The sequence below is a fragment of the Radiomyces spectabilis genome (assembly GCF_025331425.1).
Source record: "Radiomyces spectabilis strain NRRL 2753 chromosome Unknown BYT42scaffold_5, whole genome shotgun sequence".
Taxonomy (NCBI): domain Eukaryota; kingdom Fungi; phylum Mucoromycota; class Mucoromycetes; order Mucorales; family Radiomycetaceae; genus Radiomyces; species Radiomyces spectabilis.
In genome coordinates this window covers 326,069-346,704 of record NW_026251930.1, presented here as the reverse complement: position 1 = coordinate 346,704, position 20,636 = coordinate 326,069, and the positions used below count along the sequence as shown (strand labels likewise).

Sequence of the window (20,636 nt, the reverse complement as noted above, 5' to 3'; positions counted from 1 at the left end):
TTATATAAAGCTTTTTAAAGACCACTGTTGATAAAATGGATAAGTACGGTTTCAGAAATGAAAGGACATTATCTCGTCATGGATAACGCCTCTATTCATAGCTCAACTGACATTGGAAGTTTATTCTACTCTTGAGGATATCGGTATGTCTATGTACCTTCGTGTTCTTCTGAACTGAATGCAGTTGCGCAGTTCTGGCCAGCTGTGAAATGTAAAAGTGAAGTGAAATAAAATTTTTTGGAAAAAGAGACACTTTATGTCCAGAATTAATGAAGCGCGTGTGACATTTATATCTGAGTGACTTTAGAGGTTTCGTTTCCCATTCTGCAAAGCGCTTCAGTAAATGTCTCAACAAGGAGAAACTGTGAAAAAACAGAAACAACGAAAAAAACTGGTGAAAGATCTTCAGCCAAATTGGCTGGCAAGTGGTGAAAGAAACAAAAACAGCAAGAAAAACTGGTGAAAATAACCTGTCTTTCACCACTTCCCAGCCACTTTGCTGAAGATCTTTCACCAGTTATTTTCGTTGATTTTGTTTCTTTCACCACTTGCCAGCCAATTTGGCCGAGAATTTTCACCAGTTTTTTTCATTGACTTTGTTTCTTTCATCACTTGCCAGTCAATTTGGCTGAGGATCTTTCACCAGTTTTTTCCGTTGATTCTGTTTCTTTCACCACTTGCCAGCCAATTTGGCTGAGGATCTTTCATCTCATCTTTTCTTTTTTTTTTCTTTTATCTTCTCATTTTTTCGGTGTAAGAGAACGAGTGATTTACAGCTTCTCCTTGTGGAGAAATAAAAAGCGTCCTTTTCGGACAAGTCTTTAACTTCCCGGTCGAGGTTTGGGCCAATTTCCAGGGCCACACACGAGCTAAAATTCGGTGCCTGGTGGCTTATCCTACAAAACAACCCGTCCTTCCACTTCAATTATTGCTCATCCCACTTTGGTTTCTGCAAAATCGTGTGGAACCATGAGACTCCAGCGAGTGAATGGATAGAGGCCCAGCACACAAGGAAAAACTTAATGGATAGGGAAAAAATGATGCAATTTTTATTAACAGCAGGTAAAGTAGGTTCTACTTTTCACGGCTTCTATGGTTTCCATCACGATGGTGACTTGCTTGAGACGGTCCTCTTCGTCTTCGGAATGGGCGGAACTGGCATCCGAATCGTTATCGGTATCGCCGTCGCTTTGGGAGCCTAGACGCCAGTCTCTCACGGATTTACTGCGACGACCTAGATCGAGTGATAGACGATGACGCACCCGTTCTTTCCAACGGGGACGTCGAGGCAGTCTTTCGTTGGTCTTGAGGGCCGTATTATACGATGTGGATCGTGGCGGACCCGGTGGTTTGGTTGGCGAAGTGTCGCTCTGTGGATCGGCCGATTTGGCGGTTAATGATTCTGTAATATCCTCATCTCCATTATCCTCGGTTTCCTCGGTTTGCTTGCTAGGATCTCTTTCATTCAGTATCCGTTCGTCATATTCAATCAGAATCTCTTCCTGGTTCACTACGACACGTTCCGCTGCTACGAGATCCAAAGGAGTGGATGTGGGGTCTTTCAATGTTCGAACGATGTTGTAGCCTTGGCCTTTGAGCACCGACATTTGCCGGCTAAACATTTTCTCATCAAAGTCGGAATCGACCATGAACAGTTCGCGAAGCTCCTGGATCGTTTCTCTCCACCAAATAGGATCCGACAGGATAGTCAAGAATTGATGTCGAGTCGCTTCCGAGAAGGGTCGAGCAATGAGTGCTTCAGGCAGAGCGAGCCAGCCATACGGATAAGATCGCCATTGGTCGGGATGTTTAAAGGGAAAAGCCAGTCCATTGTCAATGGCGGCAACGTGAATATGTGCTCGACGTGTTTTGGAAGGTTTGCCATTGAGGCTTGGTGTGCTGTGATTATTGACCCAGTAAGGGAGGGTGCCTCGCTCTCCTTCACAGTACTTGATCATCCAATTATCCAATCCTCGATCTACATGGGAATTTTTTTAAGTTAAATGAACACGGACAAATGGTGCAGCAACGAGGTGTGCTTACCTGTATTGCGGATCAAGTAATCGAGAATGACAAGCTGCTCGAACTCCCGTTTGAACTGGTCTTGAAGTCTGGAAGTCCATCGAAATTTGGGAGGGGAATCCATGGACGCCGATCGGCGCTTGTTCCGCGCCGCCGTGTCTCTCACCATGGGTGGTTTATGCTGGGAACCTTCCATGATGAGTTCTTCTTCGTCCTCATCAACGTCCGTGGCTGGATCGGTATCATCGTTTCGGCCAAGACACCCGCTCCAGACAGAGTTGGCTCGGCCTAGATTGAGCGAAGAGTGAGCCGATTCCGGTAAGAAGGGATGTTCGCGCAGAAATACGGTGGCATCCTTGTATTTATCGAGAAAACATTGGAAGCTGCCAATTTTAGGTGGCAACCCTAAATGGGATGACCGACGATCCATGTAATCATAGTGGAACGACGGTGAGGCCAGATGCACTACGTCGGTATGTGGTACAATCATCGTGCCGAGCCGCCGGTCAATCAGTGACGCTGCGGATTCGGAAAGGTATCCAAGATTGGGAATAAGGCAACTGCGGCCAAAAAAACAGGGAAAAAGATTACGATGAATCCACTTGGTCCACTTGGGATTCAAGCGGCCATACGGTTCTTCATTCTTGGGCTTAAATACACCCACAATTTTGCCTTCCCTGTTGCGACAAAAGTAAGACCCACTGGATCCTTGACTGATGCGCGTGGGCTGGATATCGTCATCAATCGCGGAACGCACCGATTGCACGATCTCTGCAAACCGTTGCTTGCTGACAGGGATCGGGTCATCGTAAGCCTATTTGCCGGTGGACCGTGAGTCGCATGACAACGTTGAGTCATCCAGTCACGGACATCCCCCCCCATCATTTTCTCTTAATCTCCTGTAACAAAAACTTACCCGTGTGGACTCGGTCATATCTTTGAGGGTCATGGCCGAAGGATCTCTTCTCTCTTCAGGCACCCATTTGACAAATACCGAACAGGTTACTTTATCGGAAGGATGGAATTCATCGTCCGCCACCAATAAAGACGGAATAGGGGAGTACACGTTTTTCTGCCTTGTGGTATGTTTATCGGCTTTGCGTCGTCCACGGTACCGTCGCCGATGCACAATCGTCCAACCACGACTGTCGATTTCCTTTAGCAGAGGATCGGCTTGGGTCGGCATATGACCGTTCTGAATGTCGGCGAGAATGACACTGGGCAAAGAGTCGAAACTGGCAGTGGGACCCAGCGATTTTCGAAAGACGACGTTGGGCAACTTGCTCTTCAAGAAGCGCTTAGTGGCATCGGGTATATTAGGCCTCTTTGAGCTGAATGATGAACGTGGCACGATGGGAGGAGGTTCAGAGGTTGATTCGGATGACGGCAGATTGGGAAAAGGTTGTGGCAGGGTTGGCAAGACATGATGCCCGGCAACCAGAATAGAGTTGGGGTGGTGTGAAATAGCTTCTACGAGTTGATCATAATCTTCATCGTCGATATCGTCTTGCTGCAAACGGCTGTAGGCACCTTGCCCTGACGAAGTGGAAGGATGGTGGGACCGACTAAACATGCGTTCAGGAAAAGGACAAATAAAATTCTGAATTCAAATGCATGATAACTGGGGATTGGCGCGGAACGAGCTTCATTTGGACAAAAAAAAAAAAAAACAGGGAAACCAGTCAGCGGTTGGTCCGAAAGCCCTCGGCCAATCAAAGGCCTTGTTTGTCCTCCCCTTCAAGTATCTGTAAAAACCCATCAAGCGTCATTGATATAAACAATGCTGCTGGATGATTAACGATAAACAAAAGAAGAATAATAAATAATATAAAAACGTAGGACATAAAAATTCTGCAAGTGATTAAATGATATAAAATATTACTGTACTAACATGACATAAATCGGTTTGAACCGGTGTGAAAAAAATAAAAAAGAAATAAAAATACAAATGGTTATCAGAATGAAATCGCTAATAAATAAGTCAGGAAGATGGATGAGAAGGTGAACTGTCATTTTGCGGTTGTGTGAGTGTAATGGATGGTGCCGTCGTCATGCTATTCGGTGCATCGGACAACGATAATGATCCATTGGTGGTCGTCATAATGGCTGCACGAGGATAGGAAGGTGGTGGAGGAAGAAGTGTGACCACGGGATGACTGTGATTTTTGGGATTATTGACGATTTCAAAGTAGTGATTATCGGGCAAACGCACCGCCGAGGTCATTTCGTTCATACGGCGTTGACGGGCTTCCGCAAGTTGTTCTTCCAGTCCTTCAATCTCTTCCGACCGTCGACGGTTGATCTGAATACTGATCCCTGCACCGACAATATACAGCGCCAACGGTACCCACAACAGATAGGCAACCGGAGGCAAATCCACAAACACCGAAACCGCTCCCACGAAAACCAGTAAAACAATCCAAAACGCCATATGGAATCCCGTAAACTGCACAAGGCAACATTCCTTGAGTACGTCAGTGGTGCGAATTCGTTCCGTATCGCCCGGAAGAGGCCACAGTAATCGTTGCATTAGCCCGTGCGTCTCCCGATTATACAACACTTCCAACCTTCGCATCGCTTCCAGATCTTGCTCTCGTAGTCGCTCAGCCTCGGCATTGGCGCATTGCTTGTAACTAGGTGGTCGCGAGAGTGTCGTCGGCGCTCGGAATGCTGAAACAAACGAAGCCGCAAACGACCGAGATCGGAAACGAGGTCGCCTTGACGGCGCACGACTGCTGACGGGCGAAAGGGTCAGAGAAGGTGGAGCTTGAAGAGACGTGGCTCTGGAACCGGCGGGGGCAAGGGCATTGGGTGATTCGACGGTCGCATTGGATATACTGTTCCGCGCGTTGATGCTGCTGATTTCGTCTGTATAGGAAGAACTGACAGATGGCTGCCGACCGACCGACGATACCGAATAGGGAAGAGGTTGCTGGTTGGATCGCGGTGACAGCATGGTAGATGTTTCAACGGCTGCATCGGGCGCGATATAAGCATTGGGCATGTTAGTTATTGTGGGCCGGGATACTACGTCTTCTTCGTCGTGTCGACCGCGATGTAGGTGGGAAAGCATATTCCACAGCATTGGACGCGATCTTTGTGAAAAGAAGGTCGCTCGGCTAGCGGTAGGTCCAATCTCTGATAAACCGTCAGGGTACTGTATAGATGAGGATAGCGATGGAACGGTTTCTATGGCGCTTGCTGCCGACATTTCTCGACGATGTCCAGGTGAATTGGATTCCCGGCGATCTGCTTCGCCTTCGATATCAATGTTAGCCATTGAATCCGTCATGCGCACCGCAAAAAAAGAGGAACAAATGGAAACAATTGAATGATGGAGGAAGAAAAAATGTTGAAGATCTATTACTTCATATTAAATTCCCTCTTTTTTGTATAAGTAGCGAAAAAACTCAGAAAAAAAAAAGTAGGGTTAAGCAAATGTTTAGCCGTGCCATGGCAACTGGGCTTTCAACTCCTACCGTTCGCTCCCGTTGACGAATGTAACTGTTGTTCATCATCCGACGAGGCCTTTCAAAAGTAGCTTCTTCATGTAGTCGTACACATTTGCTTTTGTATATATGGCGACCCTGTTTTATTTTATTAATATCAGTGCCATTATATCCGCGGGGTGGCGGGGGGCTCCTTTTGAGGAAAGCATGACGACTTAATCAAATCAATCACTGCCAATCTGAATGTTCTGCAATTGAAAGAGATGAGGTATAGTTTAAGAATTCATAGTCCGACCGTCTCACACATGCCCAATTCCTTACAGCTTTATATTCTTCCCCATGATAATTTAACCAATCTCACCCCTGTTCCGATCACAGTAACCGTTGTGAAATATAAGAAAGTATGGGCGGTAAACGTCGGAATCTTCCGTAACGTGATTTTCCAACCCGGGGTAACGCAAAAAAAAGGCACGCCTGTTTCATGGACGCTATGTTCAGAAAATGTCATTTTTCACACTCATTTTTATTTGGAGGAGTAAAATGAGTATATTGATCGTGCGTATATGATTTGTAGCATTCTTTTGTGGTTCTGCACCTTCGTGAGCCTTCCCTCATTTCACGTCTAAAGGAAGTGCCGAAACAATAGTTCCGAAAGCTTGGACGATCGAATGTCTTATAGAAAAGTGTCTGTGGAATCTTTTCGTGTTCCTATTGTCATCGGAAGACATTTAAAAAACACAGACGCGACAATCTTCTGAATTATCCGCACGTGCTCGCAAAATAAAATAGCCAAGCACCATAAAACTTCTCGCTGATGCTAAAGATAGGAATTTAAAGCCACAAGGATGGGCCCATGCATCTCTGTATGGTTTTATGCGAACAACCCATTTTTCCCATCCAACAAGTAATCAAAACTGTGGATCGACAGTCCATTTTTCTATTTGTACACTTGAACTTCAGTCTAAAGGTTTATATTTTTGCGCAATATGGCGTAATTTGCGCCGAATACTCTCTTTCTGATGACGATAGGCGACCATGGTCTGCATGATCTCGCTGGGCGGTATGACAAATTCAGGGATCTCTTGTTCAAATTCGGCATAAATATTATCGAGTGTGGATCCGTCTTCTGTGCCGATCACCATGGTATAGATGCGCCGGATTTGGTAATGGGTTGCATACGTCAAATGAAGATGCACATCCATCCGTCCTGTGGTTCATAATTTTAGCTATTACTTTTTTTATGACTCTATTCTGCGCTGGTTTTTTTTTTTTTTTTTTTACCTGGTCGAACAATCGCTGGATCAAGAATGTCATGATGATTGGTGGTCATGATAAAAATGATGCCGTCTTCCAATGTGTGGCCATCGAGTATGGATAAGAATGTGCTGAGATTGAATCGATGCTCGGGAGGAAGGTCTGTGCTTCCGTTTGAATGCTTTGTATATGTCATGCTCCGCTTATGCACGGTCTACTCTTTTGTCTATTAGGATACTGGTATTTTTTAGGATTTGAACATGATGTTACCGTTGTCATGGTGTCGATATCCTCAAAAGCAACGATTGCGTTGGCGGGTACATTGATGAATGCCTGCACCAATTCAGCATCGGTGTCAATGTAATTCAGATTGATAAAGTATAAATGCCGCTTTAACGCCGAGCTGTGTTACCAAATCAACAGTATTAGCAATGGTTAAAGGGTTTCATCTATGGCAGCATGTGGCATAATGACGCTTACGCAATAGCAAAGATGAGGCTTGTTTTTCCGGTGCCCGGATTGCCATGCAACAAGTAACCACGGCGATAAGGAAACCCTGTCCTCTGGTAGAAGGATTGATTGTTCATGAACGATTGGAGATCGTCCCGTATCAGCGATTCCGTTTCAGGACTCAATGCTACGGTGTCTAATCCTTGGGTTTCGTAAAGCGTGCAAGTGCGTGTCCATTTACCGGGACTCGTGTAATCGTATCGTGACCGAGTCAGCTTTCTCAGAGACTCGGTATGATGGATGTAATCTTTTGCCACGGCCGTTAAAAATGTGGCAATCGTGGAAACGGTGATATTATAATCATCGTTGGGCACGGTGGTAACGCGAATGGAAGGATCATGATTTTCCGGTTGCATTTTGGGCGCTGTATCATCCCGGGGAAGCATGGAGGCTTGCCCGTTTTGTTCAAAAGAAATGCGAAAGTGCACCTTGTCATGTTCAATGATGTGCTCTGTGCCAATCCTTTCAGTAATCATATGGTCGCTTCATGCTTACAAGCCAGTGACGATTACCTTGATCCGGCTGAGGTTGCATATTAAATGCCGGTGGTTCCAATGCATCGTGATCGACTTGGAGATCAGGTTTGAGGGTATAACGACCTCTAGATTTTGTTTGGGCCTGCTCAGATATCAGAAACGACAAGGCTTGATGAAAGATGTTGGAGGCTAGGACGATCATGTTATCACGGTGATGAGCTCGAGTTAATCCGAGAAATAAAAATGCTCGTCGATCGTTCATGAGGCGTTGCATGGGCGACTTACTGGAGCGATAGTCGTCCTGAGTAGTAGGCTCAATGACGACTGTAATCTCGCCATCGTTCAACGGTCGGTCGGTCCGCTTATCGCCTTTGAGTGTACGAGTGAAAAAATGGAACAAAAGCTTGGCAGCCACCAAGACCAAGGTCACGGAAGCGGTGACTACAAACGTATCGACAGCGTATATCCCAGTTTTGTGGACCAATCGATCGATCCTAGTAGGAAGATAAGCGTAAAGAACGGATTCCAGCTGCGGGAAAGAAAACTGGCTCAATATTGGCGCTAAAATGGCATTGATATCATTATTTAACGGTGGTGGGGGTGGGGGTGCACTGGCCATGCCAACTTGCAGGCAAATGAGTTGACCTAGAATTCCCTTTCCTGGGCTGAACCCACAAAAGAAAAATAGATGGACATCGGAGTTTTCATGGATTCACTTTCGAAACCAAGGCAATAGATCACCGTCCATTGGCCAACATCATATTATTACATCGTCTTAAGTCCCCTGGGGTTCTGTTGGTCTGCATGAATTACATTGTCCTGTGAAATATCGTTACACAATTTTGGGCAGCTATCACTGGGGGCAATAAACCAGTGTGATTAATATTGAAGCTGGCATTCTGGTCGTAAAAGCTTTGGTCAGAGAATCATTAGCACTAATCAGCATAGAGGAGCATGAGCACAGAAAACAGATTGGAACGCCTCTCTCAAAATTTTATTAACCGCCGTTGGCATGGGTAAATTTCAAGATATTGCGTCTATGGCTTTTTTCAGGCAAGTAAATTTAAGACATGTGATGAAACCGATGGCCACTATGCACAGGCAATAATAGTACATGAGTCTGTAAGGTCTTTTAGATGAATTAGAAGAGGGTGTAGAAATTAATTACAGTCGGGATGCGACGATTGTGTTCTCAGATGACATGACAATGGGGTTATCCGATTCATCGAAGAACATATTAATAGAGGCTACCAATGAATCCACTTGTTCCAGTGTGTTATGACCATGGAGGCAAATCCGCACGCGCTCCTGCCCCTTTGGCACCGTAGGCGAACATATAGGTTTCACAATGAACCCTTTACGGTTGAGATAACCTGCCAACGCACGAACTGCCTCATTACCTAGGTAAGATGACATCGTGAGTCAAATAAATACCGCAAGGTAACTCTTAACGACAAGATGGGGAGACATTTACCATTGAGGACGACCCCTTGTATAGGACTGGATGAGGCCAACAGTGTGCCCACAGGCAATCGAATGGTATCTCTGAATCGCTGTATTATAATTTTCAAATGGTCTTGAATCTGTAAGCCTCACTCATTGTTAGATGAAAATCGTCGACACGGAAGTATTTTTTTGGCTTACAGGTTCGGTTTGCCCGCTACCCAAGATGGAGTAGGCACATTTAATAAGCGCCAGGCTGCTATACGGCATAAAAGTGGAGTAAATCAGAGGACGGGCGTAATTGATGAGATATTCACGCAAGGTTTTGGAGCCAAGGATGACCGCTAAGTATCCGGTATAAGAACCCACATGTTCATGCCCGGTAATTATCTCGGTGACCCCTACCTCCATTGCTGGCCAGCGCCTTGCTAAATGTGTGAAGGCGAGCGAACACATCCTTTTCCAAACCCAGTTGATTGACTACCCCGCGACCATGTTTTCCATACACACCGGTACCATGGGCCTAGAAAAAAGATGGATTAGGGATCGGCATGAAAAATGGAACATTCTTGGAAAAAAAGTTCACCTCATCGACCACCAGATACCCGTTGTCGCGATGGGGCCAATAGTACTTCAATAGATCCACGATATCTTGCAACGGAGCCACATCGCCATCCATCGAGTAAACTGTTTCCACGGCAATAAATACATTCTTGTCTCTCATCGGAACGACCTTTTCCAAGATTCGCTTCAGATCATCAATGTCGGAGTGCTTGAAAGGAAGACGATGACTGGCGCGCGACATTCTCATTCCTTCATGGACACTGGCGTGTACCAATTCGTCATAGATGATGATATCGCCCTTTTGAGGTAATGTGCTGAACAAGCCGGAATTCGCATCGAAGCCCGAATTGAAAATCAAGGCGGCTTCGGCTTTGTGGAACTGGGCGATCTTGTGTTCCAGGTCTTCGACGTACTTGGAATTACCGTCCAACAACCGCGATCCGGTCGATCCAAGGATATATTTCATGGAGTGTAATTCTTGCAGGAACTCGTCCCGCAACAACTGACTATAAGCCAGGCCGAGAAAGTCATTGGAGGAAAAGTCAATGGTGCCTTCTGGATTCACCACCAGACGACGAATCTTTGCAATTTTACGTCGCTTCGCCAGGGTGGCTTCCAACTGCATATCAAGTGGCGTCATCAAATGGGGGTAAAATAAAATAAGGAAGAAAAGTGCAAAAAGCGAGTGTGATACTGTATCTGTCAACGCTTAGTCAACCCCATTGAAGAAGGAAAAAAAAAAATAGGATCGACCCCAAGAAAGAACCTGGCTTTCTCTTTTAAACGCCGCTGCAAGAATAACGCCATTCACTTTGTTCTCTTTGTTTCATATACAAGCAACATAATGTGAAAATTCAATCTCTTGGAGAAAAGAGGACTTTTTGGAAGCTTGAAGATTAATGCAACAAGGAATCATCACTTATTTTGGCTCTGTTTGCACAGATGAGTACGCGTGGGCAAAAACAATGGACTCCAGAGGCCAACGGTTGGGGTTGCAACGCCTGGATGGGCCCGACCCTGCGCGGGATAAAACGAAGGAACTGATAACTGTTCCAGAAAAGGATTAGATAACCAACTATTGGCTAATGAACGGATATCGTATTATTACTCAGAGTATTCGTTTTGCTTCGTTGCTTTTGCCAACGGGAGTGGGCGTTCGTTATTATTTTATTGGGATATGAAGGAAAGACTTCCCCCCTGTCCGTTGACGCCATATGTTTGCATTTCCAACAATTACGATTACTTTCCACTCCTATCGAGTCGTCGGTTGGTGGCCGCTGTGGCCATTTACCTTTCTTTGGGCTTGCCATGGGTTGACATTCCAGTTGAATACTTTTTTGCTTCCTGGGACGGGTGCAGGAAATTTTGTAGTTGCCTTATCTCCTCCAGAATGAACTGCGAGTTTGACACCAGTTGGCCATTGTCCTTAATACAATCTGATACTGAACTGACGCTGTGGAGGGTCAAGTATCAACAACAATGCCAGGTATGATGCCAGCGACTTCTTTTCATCGGCGGCGGTTGATACTCGTAATGAGTTTGATTGTCCATCAAGCGCACCAGGAGATACTGTTATGTTTTCTGCGTAATATTCCTGGAAATATTCTATGTTCTCGGTAATTTTCTTGGTAATCTTTAGCTGCTTGAGTTTATCAGCGTCATGTTACCCTTGTTTTTATACCTTTCCTGCCAAAAGCTGGAATTTCATGATTTAGAACTTTATGGAGAATATGCCAAAAGAGTTATTCTCAGGAAATGATAATGGTATAAAAGAACGTAGGTCATGGAAAGAGACTTCAGGATCTGTTTTTGCAACCTGCACTTCATGTGATCCAAAGTACTGATCTCGACCAAGCAGTTGAATTTCTCAAACTTTTGACGATTAGTCCAATCAATACCGCCAAGTTAGAGATGTATCACAATGACTGTGAAATAAACGGTAGACATTCTGATAAGGTGGGAGTTACGGTCATTAGTCAGAGCGGGAAGCGATTATCTCCTTTTGGGCTCGGAGAATGCGGCACATTTTCAGATAGTGCGCAGGCATGCTACAAGTAATTCAAGTTGGTTCCGGGTTGTTATCCGAAGCGGATGATCAAATCTTGGCTTGGCATCATTCTACAGATTCAGGAAAAGGACCGGAAAAAAATCATCTTTTTCATAATTATAGAATTTTGTTTATAGTGTTTCCTTTGATGTAATTGAGTAAAAAGAGGGGTCTTTTTCGTTTGTATTATTTTTCTTTTCCAAACAAATACGGTCATCCTAGGATTTTGGGGGGTGCGGCGGATGTGCTCAACGAATTACGATAGGTTTTGATTACATTGTATACCACCTGCACATCATTCAATGAACTCACTCCATCTTACTCGGCTCATCAGGAGAAAATCAGCTTGGCGTGATCGAGCCAAGGAAGCGTAAACCCCCTGTCTTCCTTTTTCCGACAATTTTACCAATGGACCGTTTCCGTAGCGTGTCACCGTAGTAATGTTTCATATTCTCTCTCCACCATCATCAACCTTTTCACTCGTACTGCCGTTGCAAAAATACACACGGTGGTTCACCTTGTTGCATTTCTCGTGCTTCATCACGTCACCTTGTACTAATTCTAAAGAAGGGTATGAACGTTGAATGACATGGGAAAAGGGTGCTTCTTTTTTCGGCTTAAATTGCAATTGGTGTCGAACGGCCGGCTAATAGCAAGGTAGCTGGATTCACAAAGACAAGATCTTGTGATGAAGATGTTTTTTTTTCTTGATTTCCCCCGTAAGAAAAATAAAGGACTTTTTGTTTTCATTTTTGTCTATCACTCAATTTACCACATACAACAAACAAACACAGGGATCAAGAAAATAGTTTCATGATGCAAAAGAGAAAATTTATCCTTTTTTATCCGATTCGAAAAAAAGCATATTTATAAAAAGCCCCAACGGATCATCGATCTTCTGTTCTCCCCATCATTTTCGTACATCTCTCTTTTTTTTTTAAAAAAAAAAGAAAGAAAGAAAGCAAAATGGCATTAACCTCTACTTCTGCAACGATCGACGCCGTGGAACTCAACAATGTGCTCCACAAGGACCCATCTTTATCGCCGTCCTTTCGATTCAAAGGCAGTCCCGAGCCGTTACTGTTGTATATCGTGAGCAATGTCGATTCCATGATTGAATGCTCCAGCATAAGACAATATTACCAACATCACTTGCTACCACCGCTCCCTGTTTTCATCCATCATCTATACCGATACTGTCACCTGACACCTAGTGTTTTGGTCGTGGCCCTGATTTACCTCAAACGCCTAAAGACAAAGTTGCCCTGCCAAAGCCAAGGAGGTAAAAAAAAAAAAAAAAAGTATCACTTGAAAATTCTTTCTTCTTTTTGATCCTCACATACATGCGTAGAGTATGACACGCCATACAAGCTTTTTCTCGCGGCCGTCTTACTTGCGCTCAAATATATCGAAGATTCGAAGAAACATATTTCATTACTGTATCATGTCGTGTCACCGCTCTATACCAGAAATGATCTAAATGAGATGGAGCGCAGTTTCCTCGGTAAGTCGCATTAGGTCCCGATCTATCATTGGCTCTACTAATTCTCATGAACCCTTTATTTCTTAATTCAATTCAAAGCCATATTAAAGGTAAATTAACAGGATGCGAATGCGCTGGAGTTCTGTTTCATGGTTCTTGGCGCGTCTCCGTAAAAGTAACAGATGAGAGCAATCATATAATCAAACTGACTCCTTTTTTCTTCCTTCCATTATTGGTACTTTATTAGTTTGATCTGTATGTCGACTTGGCGGAAATGTGTCGTTTCGTCAACGAGCATCAAGAATCTTTGGGACTCCATCTCGGTCTCACGTAGTATGATCGCTGTAGATGATGACGCCGGTTTCAGCATTTCCGAATTACCTAGCTAATATTTTGTTTTCTGGCTTGCTTGTTCTTTCGTTTCATTCAGTTCTCTTTTTACTGCCTGAACTTTGTTTTCCTGCATTGTTACAATATTTGTATTTATACTTGTTTCTCTTTAAGCCGGGTAGCCTTGCCGTTACTCGATCTGATTACTTTCTCCTTTTTTTCCCTCTTGCATCGTCCCATTTCAATACACTGCATCACGCTAGACCCTTTTTTGCCCTTTCAAACCGATTAAAAACACTGCAACAGCTCTTTGTCTTTTCTCATCTTGTGACCTTTCCGGTAGTATTACCTTTTGTATTTATTTTCTCCTTTTCCAGCTTGAATCAAATTGCACCCATCGTAACACACAGTGGAGATGATAGGCTGTACTACTTTATTCTCAAAAGATACTATACGTACACTACAATAGTTTAAAGATTCACATTAAAAGCACAGTTGAGGTAAGATGACCATGTATGAGGCTAAAGAAATACGATAGCTCCTGTCTCCCAGATCCGTAGCTTGGTTGTTTGGCCTACCAGCCTGAGATTGGCACCCATACATCAACGACGGTGTCACCGCCATTCTCGGTCACAAGGTAGAACCGATGACATGCGGTGGCAAGACAACAATGGTTAGGAATAACGCGGATCAACTGGCCACAGGTAAACAACGGATGCTGCAATGCCGCAGTATCCAAATCGGTAATAACGCCATGTTCTTGGGAAATCTTGGTCAACGTCCATTGCTTTCCACTTGTTTTATCAAGGATCGCCCCAAATCCTCCTTGAGGAGCAGTATCCTTGGAGAAGGCCAAAGCGCCTCCATCGATCAAAACACTTCCCCTGTCGGGATACACACTGACCACTCGACAGGCCACAGAGACCGCCACATCGTCGAACGAACAAAGTTCCGTCGCCACTTGTTGTCGGTCCAATAACGTGTAAGCACCGGCATGCACCTCGCTGATTCCGTCCAAAATATGTTTCACATTGTCCTTGTTGTTGTGTTGATGCTGCATGAAAATCGCCTGCACGGTCGGAGTAGCACCAATCGAAAGGTAGTCGATGTTCACGCCATGTTTACGGAACAGATCACGGAATGCACGTGCCATGTCACACTCTTTTTGGAGGTACTCAAGTGCCTCTTCCGCGCTCCGTGAATTATACGAATGACCCGCGTGCGTGTATAGGCCGCTTAGCACAATATACGATGACGAACCTAAACGTTTGGCCAGCTCCACTGTTTTAGGGTCTTCCAGTGCTGTACCTGCACGACTGTTTGTTGTTTTCTGTCATCGATTAGCCGGTTTCATTTCCCTTGGATTTTTCCCATCCCATCAAAATACGTACTGATAACCACAGTCCACTTTTAAAAAGACACGAATACGGTGAGCTGTATCATTGGCTCCATACACAGAATGATGGTACTTGTCCAGGGCTTCCAGTGTCTCCAAAGAATCTAGCAATAATGCATGCTCAGTTTCCACTTTTGGTCTCACTCTCCTCCTTTACTTTCACTGCCTACCAATAAATATCTGGAAAGCCGGCACTTTTTCGGATAAAAAAAAGACCTCTGAAAACTTGTCCGCACTGATAGGGAACCCTAACAGAATCTTTGCATAACCATGAGCGACGATGTGACTTTTAGGCTTGGCGATGATAGGGACGTTACCTGTTTAAGCTTTCCCTCGGATACAAGCGATGACGCCATGACAGCATACGCTTCCGCAAGTGTTGACACGACAATGGCGTCGGTACGGGCACCTTGCAACTGGAGTTCCGTAGCCTCAATGGTCTATGCATGGCTTTGTTAAAAACAACGATGCTTTTCTTGTCTGATGTGGGGGGAGGAGAGGAGGACCTTACCTTATGAGACTTTATGTGGACGCGTACTTTGATACCGTACTTGTCGGTGAGGAAGTTTAAGCGTTCGCAGTTGCGTTGAAGAATGGTGCGATCAATGACCAGTTGGGGCGTGCGCAAGTCCTGCAATCGTTTGCCAATCAGGTCTTTGCAAAGGACGGATTTCCATTGTTTCCATTCTGGATAAAAGGATAATAAGGGAGTATTGGTCTGAGTGACAAGCATACTAGGCACGTAAAAAACGACTTGTTTTTTCTGTGTGGGATCTTTTTGCCTGCGGCACGGAACTCATCTTCATTTTTTACCGTTTAAGGAAATGACCAGAGTCCGTCATTTGAGTTCTGGAAGAGAAGAAAACCCAAAAATGGACGTCATCGAGGGGGTTAGGATGGACTAGCTGACATTTCCAAATTAAACATTGACCCCTTATTCAATTACTGTGTGTGCGTGCGTGTGTGTGTATGTGAGAGCAATCCATTGGGTTTGGTGACATTATCAACGGATTTAGCTGCCTTTTGCAATAGATGGCTCCAATGCAAGGGGAAGTTCATGCAAGATGCCATTCAAGGGTTCTTTTTTTCTGTCAAATGCGGCGCCTCTTCAAGTCACACTTCCCCCGAAATAGGCGGTCTACATCTCCAATGAGCATAATGAAAATCACCCTGGTAACTGGTAATAGAGATGAATTGATTCCTTTATGTGGGGAAAGAGAAGCAAAAAACCCCAAATAAAAGAACGGAACACACCACTTCTTCGTTATTCGTTATTCGCACTAAAAAAAAGAAAAAGAGAGAGTCGTAATTCATCCCAAAAGTTAATATCTGACCAAGTAAGAAACTTATTACATCTCCCTGACTCTTATCTCCAAGCCGAATAATTAAAATTTTCATGCCTCCTTTTTTTTGAATCATTTTGATTGTGCTACTGCACTGTAACTAGATTTTTGCTATACTTCTTTTTATTGTTCCTCCCTTTCGCTTGCAATTATTCATATCAAGCAAGCTTTCATGAGATGACAGGTGTGCCATTGTCCCGAAAAGGGGATATGTAGTTGATCAATAAACAGGGAGAAAAGTGGCTTCTGACAAGCCACGTTTTACTGCTATCGGCAATCTCACGAAAGGGAGGGTTTTGTATGAAAAGTATATATGGAGCCCACCTTCTGAGATGGGGTTTTCTACTTTTTTACTTTTTGATTATTTTATTTATTCCTAGGCCACATCATGCGTTTCAATCTTATTTCGCTCGGCATTGCTGTTGTCGCTATCTCTGCTGTGTATGCCGAAGACAATGACGATAATGAAAGACCGTACATGAGAGCAAATAGAGGTTACTCGCGACATTGGGAAATCAAACACAATACGCCTCCTCTCTTGACACTGGGTCAACCTCCCAGCAACAGCGCCGCCGGTACCCCACCTCCTCCCGCTTTGCCACTCGGCAATTTGATTCAAGCCGCCGTTTCCAACAACGGTGAAGGTATTGCTTTTACCAATCCTGAAGAAGGCGACACCTACGTACGCAATGTCGAACAGCACAAGCATATCAGTGGCAGCGGCAAGAATACCGATTCCGTTGTTCAGGTGGCCAAGAAGAAACGCGGTCTGGCGGATCTGTTAGCCAGCCTGCGCACAGGAAAAATATCCGGCTTTCAATCGGGTCCTTCTGCAGACGGTTCTGGCAAGATGGTGTCTCCCGCAGCACTCGCCCTTAACTTTCCTGACAACACAAATAATTTGCTGACCCGCCGTTCGTCTGTTCCTCTGGAAAAGCGTCTGAAAATTGCTAATGGGCTCTTGACACCAAGTGAAGACGGTTACAAGCCCGCAAGCATGCTTTCCAGCGAATTTTATGAACCAACGGAACCGCAAGAAGCTCAAGAAGCTCAAGAAATTCAAGAATCATCCTATATTCCCAACAATCTTCTTGCATTAGCCCTCTAAATATGTTTCTCAACTCGAATGCACTCACATGCGTTTGACACGTATGATTACACTGTTTTGTGGCCCGCTCTTTTTCTTTAAAGTTCGTTCTTCTTTTATTTATTATCATACTCATCTTGTAGTTATCCCCATAAATTCATTTAAAATAAATACTTGCTATACCATACGCAAGGAATCGCCTCTCGCCGATAAATGACATTTCTTTCAGCGTTTGTTCACTTTACAGTATGAGAGATTGTCATTTTTCGATCTCCAAGAACGAGTCGGCTCGGTGCCTCGAAGAATGCACGTCTAGGATTGAAGGATAAACGTGTTATATGAGGTACCATTTTCGTACAATGTTACTGTCCTTTTCGGTCTTTATTGGTATAAGAATCTTGATAACCCAGTAATATTTCTAGACACCATGAGGGATACAACGGGAAATAGGCGGTGCTGCTTCACCTTCGGCTGACCAGAGGGAGACGGTAATGGCGGTTGTATAGATCATGGAAGCTAAACCAAAAATGATAATGACAATATCAATGGTGCGTTGCTGCCATGTTTTAGCGATGCCTTTCAGATGGAACAAGGGTGGGAAGAGGAAGCACAGAGGAACACAGCATACAGAACCGATCAATGATACAAATTTGTCCAAATCAGCCGACCCGGCCGTGGCGACAAGCGCACATACCACCACGGTCATCAATCGGAAAATGTTCTTTTCCCACTTTACCACAGGATTGTTTTTGCCGGATCGAGTGAACAGTCCAGTCTCCACAATACGGATAGCAGGGAAAAGCTGTAACGGAATCGACAGACAAATGGCCACAGCGTACAACCCTTGGATAGTGTTGACCAGAGGATTGGCAGGCAGGTTCAAAAGAATGACGGTTTGCACTTCATCGCCAAAGGTCAAGTAAGAAATGAATCCAACCGACAAGAATAATAGGGTGACCCCGATCATGGTACCCGACAACACTTTGGGGAACTTTTTAGGCTCGGCCATGGATTCGGTAATAGGAATAACTGCAGATCAATCAGCGATGAAATCAGTAACCGCACCTTGCATCTTTTTTTTTTCTCTCCATGCAGACAAATTGCCCTACTTACTGAGACCCACGCCTTCAAAGGTAAAGACGGCGGTACCGATAAACAGCGGGAAGGATGAAGGATTGACCATCCAGATGATGTTACCGATGCCCTTGGTAGCCAAGGTGAAGAAATCATAGTAGTACAGGTACGCAAGGCCCAGAAGGATAAACACATCCGCAATCAACGCAAATACGGAAAGCTTCTGAATCTTTCGGATCATGGCCAGAGGGACAAAAATGGCAATTTGGAGCCAGATTAAGTAAGAAAGTGGGACATCCATTTCACAGTTGGACACGGCTTCAATCAGAGCCTGCAAGTTCTGTGCAACAAATACCATGTACGCACATACGAAACCGATCTTTGCCACGGTGTGAGTCAAATCATGAAACATTCCCCATATACGCACTTCCAGTTGCTACTTACTTGAGAAACAGTAATGGCCGTTAATACTAGCATTCGCATGGCCGGACCAAACAAAATACCACCAATATCACCAAAAGAAACTGGCACCTTGTTCCGTGTTTCCACCAATAATAAGAAACTATACAGGGAAACACCCGCGATCACTGACAACACGATGGACGAGAAAAACAATCCACCATTATAGAATCTGTGTAACCATCCCCAAAATAAGTTAGCTGCAACTTGGGCTGCTATCACCTGCCGATCACTTACGCTTTCGGTAAAAACATAACACCTAGTACGAAGAAAACGAGTCAACGTGAGCATTTTTTTTTTTTTTGGACACCAAAAAGATAGAGGCAAGAAATTTTATTTTCTTACCTGTACCAATGAATGATTTGAGTAACAAAAACACGGCTTTGGATGGTGTGGCTGTCCCCTGAACGGCATTTTCCTGGGCTCTTTCAATCAAAGGAGTTTGTTCCCCGATAAGGTCATCGGCGGTCTGTTGTCGTTTCAGTCGATTACGCCGACGGCGGGCTGCCAAAGCTTCATCGTCTTCATCTTCGTCGTCACTCAAATCCTCACCACCAAAATGGCCGTAAAGGGCAAGGAAGTCGACAAATGTGCGCGTCATCCAATGAGGAGGCGCTTTCCCCTCACGGGCGGCTTTATCCACGACAAAGTGACGTCGGAATCCACCCGGATCCTTGATGTGAACCAGTGCAGGATCGCTCGGTTCGGTTCGAGGGTAATAGACGGACTGGGATCGTTTTTGTTTGGATCGTCGTTCGTTCTCGACGGTTTCGGTCCACTTGTAGATTTCGTGGGTGATGGCGCCGCCTGGCAACTGATGGATGTTGGTGACACCGCGATGTTCGGAGCCCGATTCGTGGTCTGACTGATGGTTAGTATCGTCATCGATATCTGCACCATGGCTTCGAAGACTCCGATTGGGAGAGGAGCCGTAAATGGATCCTGCGGGCGAGGTTTCCACCAAGTGCCGCTTTACGGCTTTGGCTACATGATCTTGATGTTCCGTGGTCAAATGATCCCCAAACATGGCACGACTAGTGCCCGAATGGGACGTACTGGCCGGTTCAATATCTCGAGGTAAACTGCTACCGTAATGATGCGGAGTAAAACTGCTGAGACTTCCAGCAGGGGAAGTGCCATAGAGATTGCTCGGAGGAATAGGAGAAGAACTTAATCGGGCAGTGGACGACGCTCGATCGAATGAAGTTGACAACCCATTGTCTTGAAGCGCTTGACTGATGCTGAGGTGGTTGTCGTCTTCACCTGTAGAGGGACTAGTGTTGGGTATTTTGGCATTCTCTGGCCGAAGCGATGACATGGCGTGAGAGAATTTCGATAAAAGACTTGACGTTTTCTTTGTTTCTGGGGGAAAAAAAAACCACAAAGGAGAAAAAAAAACTCAGTTTTTGAGTTTCGGGCTCCCCACAATGCGGGAATAAAAAAAAATGTTGGCAAACGACGACGTCTAAGAAAGGAAAAAAAAAAGCAAGGGAGTTTTTATCTATTTCCAGACTCTTTTTTTTAAGTTCAAAGCGACTCTTTTCAAAGGATTTCGAAAGTCCTGTTTTTAACAAAGAACTTCTATTCTTTGGTCATCATCATTAGTTGTCATGAATAGGAGTGGTATCCATCTTGTGATGGTGTCAAACCGCACCACCTGCTCATCTGATATGACTGGATATGACATCAACTTCTCATA

The 20,636-nt window shown here is 44.7% G+C and overlaps 9 protein-coding genes across 9 annotated transcripts; 3 read left to right on the top strand and 6 right to left on the bottom strand.

The window, feature by feature from the left end:
- Window positions 1-1,030: 1,030 nt before the first annotated feature.
- Window positions 1,031-3,692, bottom strand: BYT42DRAFT_564893 (phosphatidylinositol 3 and 4-kinase-domain-containing protein). Its single transcript, XM_051567798.1, has 3 exons — window positions 2,939-3,692; window positions 2,044-2,836; window positions 1,031-1,978 (listed from the first exon to the last, which is right to left on the bottom strand). The coding sequence occupies exons 1-3, from the start codon at window positions 3,593-3,595 to the stop codon at window positions 1,053-1,055; spliced, it is 2,376 nt and encodes a 791-aa protein (XP_051424284.1). The 5' UTR covers window positions 3,596-3,692; the 3' UTR covers window positions 1,031-1,052.
- Window positions 3,693-3,866: 174 nt separating this feature from the next.
- BYT42DRAFT_288432 (uncharacterized protein) lies at window positions 3,867-5,476 on the bottom strand. The gene has a single exon (XM_051562874.1). The coding sequence runs from the start codon at window positions 5,312-5,314 to the stop codon at window positions 4,004-4,006; it is 1,311 nt and encodes a 436-aa protein (XP_051424283.1). The 5' UTR covers window positions 5,315-5,476; the 3' UTR covers window positions 3,867-4,003.
- An 885-nt stretch (window positions 5,477-6,361) lies between these two features.
- On the bottom strand, window positions 6,362-8,457 carry BYT42DRAFT_564890 (P-loop containing nucleoside triphosphate hydrolase protein). Its single transcript, XM_051567797.1, has 6 exons — window positions 7,997-8,457; window positions 7,748-7,900; window positions 7,206-7,686; window positions 6,996-7,128; window positions 6,753-6,939; window positions 6,362-6,678 (listed from the first exon to the last, which is right to left on the bottom strand). The coding sequence occupies exons 1-6, from the start codon at window positions 8,328-8,330 to the stop codon at window positions 6,428-6,430; spliced, it is 1,539 nt and encodes a 512-aa protein (XP_051424282.1). The 5' UTR covers window positions 8,331-8,457; the 3' UTR covers window positions 6,362-6,427.
- A 215-nt stretch (window positions 8,458-8,672) lies between these two features.
- On the bottom strand, window positions 8,673-10,507 carry BYT42DRAFT_643874 (pyridoxal phosphate-dependent transferase). Its single transcript, XM_051572624.1, has 5 exons — window positions 9,741-10,507; window positions 9,560-9,677; window positions 9,356-9,498; window positions 9,186-9,294; window positions 8,673-9,111 (listed from the first exon to the last, which is right to left on the bottom strand). Exons 1-5 carry the CDS (start codon window positions 10,356-10,358, stop codon window positions 8,876-8,878), a joined length of 1,224 nt encoding a protein of 407 aa, XP_051424281.1. The 5' UTR covers window positions 10,359-10,507; the 3' UTR covers window positions 8,673-8,875.
- A 2,224-nt stretch (window positions 10,508-12,731) lies between these two features.
- BYT42DRAFT_495139 (cyclin domain-containing protein) lies at window positions 12,732-13,283 on the top strand (the record flags this gene model as incomplete). The annotated part of the gene is made up of 2 exons (XM_051564345.1): window positions 12,732-13,047; window positions 13,117-13,283. 2 exons carry the CDS (start codon window positions 12,732-12,734, stop codon window positions 13,281-13,283), a joined length of 483 nt encoding a protein of 160 aa, XP_051424280.1.
- Window positions 13,284-13,346: 63 nt separating this feature from the next.
- Window positions 13,347-14,102, top strand: BYT42DRAFT_288293 (uncharacterized protein). Its single transcript, XM_051562873.1, has one exon. The coding sequence runs from the start codon at window positions 13,597-13,599 to the stop codon at window positions 14,050-14,052; it is 456 nt and encodes a 151-aa protein (XP_051424279.1). The 5' UTR covers window positions 13,347-13,596; the 3' UTR covers window positions 14,053-14,102.
- A 50-nt stretch (window positions 14,103-14,152) lies between these two features.
- BYT42DRAFT_494563 (uncharacterized protein) lies at window positions 14,153-15,707 on the bottom strand (the record flags this gene model as incomplete). The annotated part of the gene is made up of 5 exons (XM_051564306.1): window positions 14,153-14,894; window positions 14,970-15,057; window positions 15,145-15,232; window positions 15,316-15,414; window positions 15,486-15,707. 5 exons carry the CDS (start codon window positions 15,705-15,707, stop codon window positions 14,153-14,155), a joined length of 1,239 nt encoding a protein of 412 aa, XP_051424278.1.
- A 729-nt stretch (window positions 15,708-16,436) lies between these two features.
- BYT42DRAFT_564878 (uncharacterized protein) lies at window positions 16,437-17,513 on the top strand. The gene has a single exon (XM_051567796.1). The coding sequence runs from the start codon at window positions 16,706-16,708 to the stop codon at window positions 17,423-17,425; it is 720 nt and encodes a 239-aa protein (XP_051424277.1). The 5' UTR covers window positions 16,437-16,705; the 3' UTR covers window positions 17,426-17,513.
- BYT42DRAFT_513130 (transmembrane amino acid transporter protein-domain-containing protein) lies at window positions 17,514-20,411 on the bottom strand. The gene is made up of 5 exons (XM_051565175.1): window positions 19,283-20,411; window positions 19,175-19,196; window positions 18,923-19,109; window positions 18,518-18,857; window positions 17,514-18,433 (listed from the first exon to the last, which is right to left on the bottom strand). The coding sequence occupies exons 1-5, from the start codon at window positions 20,253-20,255 to the stop codon at window positions 17,823-17,825; spliced, it is 2,133 nt and encodes a 710-aa protein (XP_051424276.1). The 5' UTR covers window positions 20,256-20,411; the 3' UTR covers window positions 17,514-17,822.
- Window positions 20,412-20,636: the final 225 nt, after the last annotated feature.

What these genes read in the sequence shown, in the direction of transcription:
- BYT42DRAFT_564878 (XM_051567796.1), top strand. Translation starts at nt 16,706, where the DNA reads ATGCGTTTCAATCTTATTTCGCTCGGCATTGCTGTTGTCGCTATCTCT.
- BYT42DRAFT_288432 (XM_051562874.1), bottom strand. Translation starts at nt 5,314, where the DNA reads ATGACGGATTCAATGGCTAACATTGATATCGAAGGCGAAGCAGATCGC.
- BYT42DRAFT_643874 (XM_051572624.1), bottom strand. Translation starts at nt 10,358, where the DNA reads ATGACGCCACTTGATATGCAGTTGGAAGCCACCCTGGCGAAGCGACGT. An exon ending in GGTATCTGGTGGTCGATGAG is followed by an intron (nt 9,678 to 9,740) that starts GTGAACTTTTTT and finishes TCTTTTTTCTAG; the next exon opens with GCCCATGGTACCGGTGTGTA. An exon ending in GTAGCGGGCAAACCGAACCT is followed by an intron (nt 9,295 to 9,355) that starts GTAAGCCAAAAA and finishes TGAGGCTTACAG; the next exon opens with ATTCAAGACCATTTGAAAAT.
- BYT42DRAFT_564893 (XM_051567798.1), bottom strand. Translation starts at nt 3,595, where the DNA reads ATGTTTAGTCGGTCCCACCATCCTTCCACTTCGTCAGGGCAAGGTGCC. An exon ending in ATATGACCGAGTCCACACGG is followed by an intron (nt 2,837 to 2,938) that starts GTAAGTTTTTGT and finishes ACCGGCAAATAG; the next exon opens with GCTTACGATGACCCGATCCC. An exon ending in TTACTTGATCCGCAATACAG is followed by an intron (nt 1,979 to 2,043) that starts GTAAGCACACCT and finishes ATTCCCATGTAG; the next exon opens with ATCGAGGATTGGATAATTGG.
- BYT42DRAFT_288293 (XM_051562873.1), top strand. Translation starts at nt 13,597, where the DNA reads ATGATGACGCCGGTTTCAGCATTTCCGAATTACCTAGCTAATATTTTG.
- BYT42DRAFT_513130 (XM_051565175.1), bottom strand. Translation starts at nt 20,255, where the DNA reads ATGTCATCGCTTCGGCCAGAGAATGCCAAAATACCCAACACTAGTCCC. An exon ending in CAAATCATTCATTGGTACAG is followed by an intron (nt 19,197 to 19,282) that starts GTAAGAAAATAA and finishes TCTTCGTACTAG; the next exon opens with GTGTTATGTTTTTACCGAAA. An exon ending in CTTTGAAGGCGTGGGTCTCA is followed by an intron (nt 18,434 to 18,517) that starts GTAAGTAGGGCA and finishes ATTGATCTGCAG; the next exon opens with TTATTCCTATTACCGAATCC.
- BYT42DRAFT_564890 (XM_051567797.1), bottom strand. Translation starts at nt 8,330, where the DNA reads ATGGCCAGTGCACCCCCACCCCCACCACCGTTAAATAATGATATCAAT. An exon ending in GCAACCTCAGCCGGATCAAG is followed by an intron (nt 7,687 to 7,747) that starts GTAATCGTCACT and finishes GGATTGGCACAG; the next exon opens with AGCACATCATTGAACATGAC. An exon ending in AGCCTCATCTTTGCTATTGC is followed by an intron (nt 7,129 to 7,205) that starts GTAAGCGTCATT and finishes TTGGTAACACAG; the next exon opens with CTCGGCGTTAAAGCGGCATT.